This window comes from Dipodomys ordii, unplaced genomic scaffold (genome assembly GCF_000151885.1).
Source record: "Dipodomys ordii isolate 6190 unplaced genomic scaffold, Dord_2.0 Scaffold81, whole genome shotgun sequence".
NCBI lineage: Eukaryota > Metazoa > Chordata > Mammalia > Rodentia > Heteromyidae > Dipodomys > Dipodomys ordii.
In genome coordinates this window covers 3,411,633-3,417,632 of record NW_012267297.1, presented here as the reverse complement: position 1 = coordinate 3,417,632, position 6,000 = coordinate 3,411,633, and the positions used below count along the sequence as shown (strand labels likewise).

General features: G+C 50.6%; 1 protein-coding gene across 1 annotated transcript in view; it reads left to right on the top strand.

Moving 5' to 3' along the window:
• Positions 1 to 6,000, top strand: part of Abcc9 (ATP-binding cassette, sub-family C (CFTR/MRP), member 9) — a 69,242-nt gene that overhangs the window by 29,849 nt on the left and 33,393 nt on the right. The window contains exons 14-16 of the mRNA XM_013025063.1: positions 156 to 264; positions 2,091 to 2,192; positions 5,776 to 5,848. Of these exons, the coding sequence (XP_012880517.1) occupies positions 156 to 264; positions 2,091 to 2,192; positions 5,776 to 5,848 (284 nt within the window). The remainder of the gene's footprint in view (positions 1 to 155; positions 265 to 2,090; positions 2,193 to 5,775; positions 5,849 to 6,000) is intronic.

Genomic DNA, 6,000 nt, shown 5'->3' with positions numbered 1-6,000 from the left:
TGCGGGCCTGGCCACGGGAGGCCTGGCGGGCCTCCCCGCTTCCCGGCCCTGGCTGAGTGCGGGCGGGCAGGCTGGGCGGGGCGGACTGGGCGTGTGATCTGAGCTGACCTGGTGTGTGTGTGCATGTGTGTGCGTGTGTCGCTTGACCTCCGCAGTGTGCAGAAGCTGAGCGAGTTCCTGCTGAGCGACGAGATCAGCGGCCACAGCTGGAGAGCCGGGGAGGGCGCGCTGCCGTTTGAGTCGTGCAAGAAGCACACGGGCGTGGTGAGCGCTTGGCCCTGCGGGGGGCAGAGACGGGGTGAGGGGGGCAGACGGGGTGCGGGCATCGGGCGGCAACTGGAAGAAAGCAGAAACGTTGGAGTTTAAATCTCTAGGGAAGAGGATCGCCAGGTGTGTGCATGCACACCCTCACAGACAGACAGACAGACAGACACACACTTGCACAAAGATCATCCAACCACAGGGCTGGGCTGTAGCTCAGTTGGCAAAGCCCTTGCCCAGCAGATACAACATCACGGGTTCCATCTTCAGTACCCCCCCAACACAACAACAACAACAACAAACACAGTTCAAAATCAGAACTCAGGGTATTGGACTTAGGAAGACAGGTGTTCGACCCCCTGAACCATACCTCCAGTCTTTTCTGCATTTGTCCTTTGTCGGGCAGCGTCTTGTGTGTGAGCCCAGAGCTAGCCACAGCGCCTGCCCGCGCCTCCAGTGCCTTTCATCCAGCTGAGATGGCACGTGCACACTACCATACCTGGCCCACTGTTTGAGATGGGGTCTCACGGACATGTCTATCCGGGCAGATCTCAACGCTCAGCCCTCTCAGGCTGTCCACAGGCTGCCGAGAGAGAGAGGTCAGAGGGACGTGTGATTCAAGGAGCAATTATTTTGGGTGCGGGGCTGGACATAGAATCCAGGGTTCCATCCTGCTACGCACGTGCTGAGCTACAAGCCCTGAGCATCTGTGTTTGATACCCAGGTGATGAGAACTTCAAGTTCAGACCGTAGGGATAAGGAAGAAAGCTCAAAGATATCTATACCTTTATCAATATCTCTATCGATACCTATACACACATATCGCATATACACACGAACATGCGTGAGTATAAATGTGTGTATGCATACACATTTGAATGTCGTTTTATATGTGTGTAAATATGTCTGTATATATTATGTGTGTATATAAATGTATGTGTGTATATGTATATGTATGTACGTGCATGTGTGTATATTTTATATATACGTATAGGTGTGCATATTTGTATATACACATACATGTATGTCCATGTCCACATATGTGTGTGTATATATATATGCATTTATATATATATATATATGTTTAGAGAGAGAGAGATTCTATCCTAGCTCATCAAGGATTGGTGTTGAACTCGATCATTACGTAACACACACCTCCTAAGAAGAGACATCATATGACATTAGAATAAAGGGGACTCCATGATGTCAGATCTACAGGGAAAGAAAAGTGAAAGTAAAGTGCTGAAGGAATTCTTTAACAGTAACATCTACATTCTATGTGAAGTTAAAAGATGATGATTTTCCCCCAAAGGAGCCGTGTTATAAATTCCAGTTCACCTTTCATAGGACCATTGGGAAAACCCATACTTTATTTTTTTGTCGGTCATGGGACTTGAACTCAGGGCCTGGGCGCTGTCCCTGAGCTCTTTCACTCAAGGCTGGCGCTCTACCACGTGAGCCACAGCGCCACTTAAGGTTTTCTAGAGGTTCATTGGAGACAAGAGTCTCACGGACATTTCCTGCCCAGGCCGGCTTTGAACCTCGATCCTCAGATCTCAGCCTCCTGAGCAGCTATGATCAAGAGAGTGAGCCATGAGGATCTAGAACTTTCCATGCTGAGATAGAATTCACCCATCTCTCTCAAGACCAAACCCCCCCCCCAATAATTCCTCGCCTTGTGTGTGTGTGACTTTTATCTGGCACATTCCTTCCTTCCCCCAGAAATTCTCCGGGATTTGAGTGAAGTAGTAATGTGCAGGTCAGTAAAACCTTCCTTTTTCCCCCGAATAGCTTCAACCCGTGTTATTTCTTTTCCCATTGGAATGTAGCAACCGAAAACGATCAACAGGAAGCAGCCGGGAAGGTATCACCTGGACAGCTGTGAGTCGCGGCGCCTGCGCTCGGTGGAAACCGAAGATGTTGCCATAAAGGTCATTTCATTTCCTGGATTCCTGTACCAATAGCGGCACAAGTGGGACTGGTTTGGGGCCGGGCATCTGGTGAGGGTGTCCTCCGTCTGTGTCTGATGGCGGCTGTGGTTTGTAGTTAAAAACACGCTGCGGGGTGTATGATTTCTCAGTTCTGCTTCTCTGTGCTTCAGAAATAACCCCGGGCTGTTTCCCTCCGCGTTTGTGTGAGAAGCTACTGTATCCTCTCAAACTCTTGCATGAACGGATTCATAGGCAAACACTGATATTACAGAGCTAAGAACTGAGAATCGTGTGTGTGTGTGTGTGTGTGTGTGTGTGTGTGTGTGTGTGCCAGCCCTAGCAGTTGAACTCAGGGCCTGGGCGCTGTCCCTGAGCTCTTTCACTCAAGGCTGGCGCTCTACCACTTGAGCCACAGCGCCACTTCCAGTTTTCTGGTGGTTTATTGGAGATCAGAGTCTCACGGACATTTCCTGCCCGGGCTGGCTTTGAACCACGATCCTCAGATCTCAGCCTCCTGAGTAGCTGGGATGACAGGCGGGAGCCATCGGTGCTTGGTTTACCATCTACATCTTTTCAAGAGAAATAAATTAGTTAGTGATGGTTTTGGGATTTGGCCTTTGGGCTCTGGCGTTAAGCTGAAGTAGAACAGGCAACCTGTGCTACCTAACACTTATCCAGATCGAGCACTGATGGTAGGGGACAAGGCCCAGGAACACGGGGAGAGCAGGCCTGATCCTCTGTACCCTGGACCATCTGCATGCTGGAGACTCAGCTGTTCAGAAACCTACTTATTGTAGCTACCCAGAGAGAGAGAGAGAGAGAGAGGAGGGAGGGAGGGAGAGAAAGAGAGAAATCGAAGGAGGGAGAGAAAGAAAGGGAGGGAGGGAAAGGCAGGTCAGTCGGGTGTACCTAGTAGAGCGAAGAGGAGAGTTAGGCGTGTCTGCATCTGCCACTGCAGCAAGCTTGCCCTTGCTGGGAGTCAGTGAATGCTCTTGTTGCTTGACCGTTACTTGGAGATGAGACTTTGGAGCAATGGCTCTGCCTCTTTGAGTCATTGTTCATCACCCGAGGTGGCCATAAAACTTCAGTGTAGATGCTTTGAGGGTGGGGGGAAGCGAGGCCAGAGTTTCAAGGAGACACGCTCACGATTCTTCACTTTGGTGTCTGCTGGAGTGCTTTAAACATGTAACCATGAGCCCGGCTCTGCGGCTACCGCCTGTCATCCCAGCGACTCAGGAGGCTCAGATGTTGAGGATCGACGTTCAAAGCCAGCCCTGGCAGGCGGGTCTTTGAGACTCTGATCTCCAACGAGCCACCAGAAAACCAGAAGCGGCGCTGTGGCTCAAGTGGTAGAGCGCCAGCCTTGAGCAAAGGAGCTCAGGGACAGCGCCCAGGCCCTGAGTTCAAGTCCCACAACGGACCAAGACAAACGAATAAAAACCACCACCACCACCATGTTTTAGAAAACAACCAGGGAGACACAGTACAACCTCCCGATTTGGTGCTAGGTCGGGAAAGAAGAAGAGACAGTTTCCACCGAGCATCGAATGCCCACCCATGAGCGGTGGGATTGGTGCTTACCATCAATGATATCACCTAAGTAAGGTCGTGGGCCATCTTAGTTTGTGCAGACATAGCCTACGGCGTGGACGCTAGGACAGAATTATGAAGTGCACAGCTAGTAGACAGTAGACAATCTCCAACAGGAGTCTAAGCACCACAGAGAGAGACAGAGAGAGAGAAAACGTGATTCAGAGCAGCCGCAGTTCAGAGAGGAAGCCATTGATGTCTGTGACCTGTGAAAAGCTTCTAGAAGAGAGACGTTCCTTAGTGACGTTTGGGGATAATATCGCAATGTCAACGCGTGCATGTCTGGGCGAGAGGACTTCACGGGGAACACCAGCAAACAGTCAGGAGACGGCGAGATCGACATGTTTCTGGTACAGAAAGGACAGGGCCGTGGTTTAAGCTGCTGGAGTTAAGTGACAGGTAACAGGTAGGAAGCGTATGGGGGCGGGGGAGACCACTCATGGAGAATGGAGGCCTGGAGTGGTTGGAAGGTCGGCAAGTTTGGAAATGGGCCAGGCTGGATTTGGGAAGGGGATGGACAGGCGTTGGTGGCCAGTGAAGAGCTGCTGTATTTCTGGCAGTGGTGTCAAGTGTTTGGTCATGTGTGTGTGTGTGTGCCAATGCTGGGGCTTGAACTCAGGGCCTGGGTGCTGTCCCTGAGATTCCTTTTTGCTCAAAGCTATAGCAATCTACCACTTGGAGCCAACAGCTCCACTTTGGTAGTTCATGGGAGAGAAGAATCTCACGGACTTTGCTGTCCCGGGGCTGGCTTTGAACTGTGATCCTCAGATCTCAGCCTCCTGAGTAGCTGGGATGACAGGATTGAAGAATCCGGGTAAAGACTGCAGGAGTGTGTGGTTTATGACAGGCCGCTAGCTAATGGGGTGCTCAGAGGCAAATGAGGGGTGACCTGGCTCAGGTGTCCATGGCTTGTGAATCGATCAGATGAATACTTGAGACTTTGGAGCAGGGGATGGGTCCCTGTCTAGCCACGATAAGCCAAGAACTTGGCTCTCTGACACATTCTAGAATAAGATCTCTAGGACCCTGTTGATCGATCATCCTGTCATCCCAGCTACTCAGGAGGCTGAGATCTGAGGATCGAGGTTCAAAGCCAGCCCAGGTAGGAAAAGTCCATGAGACTTTTTTTTTTGTTTTTGCTAGTCCTGGGACTTGAACTCAGGGCCTGGGTGCTGTCCCTGACCTTTGCTCAAGGCTAGAAAGTTCTAGCCACAGTGACACTCCCAGCCTTTTCTGAATAATTTATTGGAGCTGAAAGTCTCATAGACTCTTCTGCCCAGGCTGGCTTTGAACTGTGATCCTCAGATCTCAGCCTCCTGAGTCGCTGGGATGACAGGCGGGAGCCACCGGCGCCCGGCCCTGGTGATGCGTGTTGATATTTAAAGCAGGTATTGCTTCATGTGTCTGTGTTTATTTTCTGCTCACCTGGACTCCTTCCGACATTACCAAACGTGGTGGTAAGTCGACTCCATTCCAGAAACTCATTCATTACGGGCCTCCCTCAGCTGTTAAAAGTCATCTTGATGATTTCTGGTAGATTCTGTTGTTCCTTTGGCCTTGTCTAGCAGGGGAGACAAAGAAGGAAGGTAGGGATTTCTTTGGAAAATGTTTATGATGGTTCCGTCATTTTCCAAGAAGCAATGCTTCCTGGGTAAGGGATCCAGGAGTTCAAAGGACTTTGCTACACCTCTTGCCACCAATCAGAAAACCCCTGCACGTGCGTCATTTGCTGTGTGTCACAGAGGCCATAAAACAGCTGTGATATGGAATTGATCTGGGGCTGGACAGGTGGCTCAGGGGTAGAGTGCTCGCCTCGCAATGCAGGAAGCCCTGGGTTCGATTCCTCAGTGCCACAGACACAGAAAAAGCCAGAAGTGGCGCTGTGGCTCAAGCGGTAGAGCGCTTGCCTTGAGCAAAAGAAGCTCAGAGACAGTTAGAGAGAAAGGAGAGAGAGAGATATCTCATCTTTCACTTTGGCATTCTTATTTTCCAGGTCACCAATGGGTTTTTCTCCTGGGGTAGCAGTATCCCTACATTATCCAACATAGACATTCGAATTCCAACCGGTAAGAGTGGCTTAAATGGTGGGGTTTTTTTGGGGGGGGGAGAGGGAATTGTTAATTATTTTTTTGGTTGGTTCTGGGGCTTGAACTTTGGGCCTGGGCGCTGTCCCTCAGCTCTTCAGCTCAAGGCTAGCGCTCTACCGCTTGAGCCACAG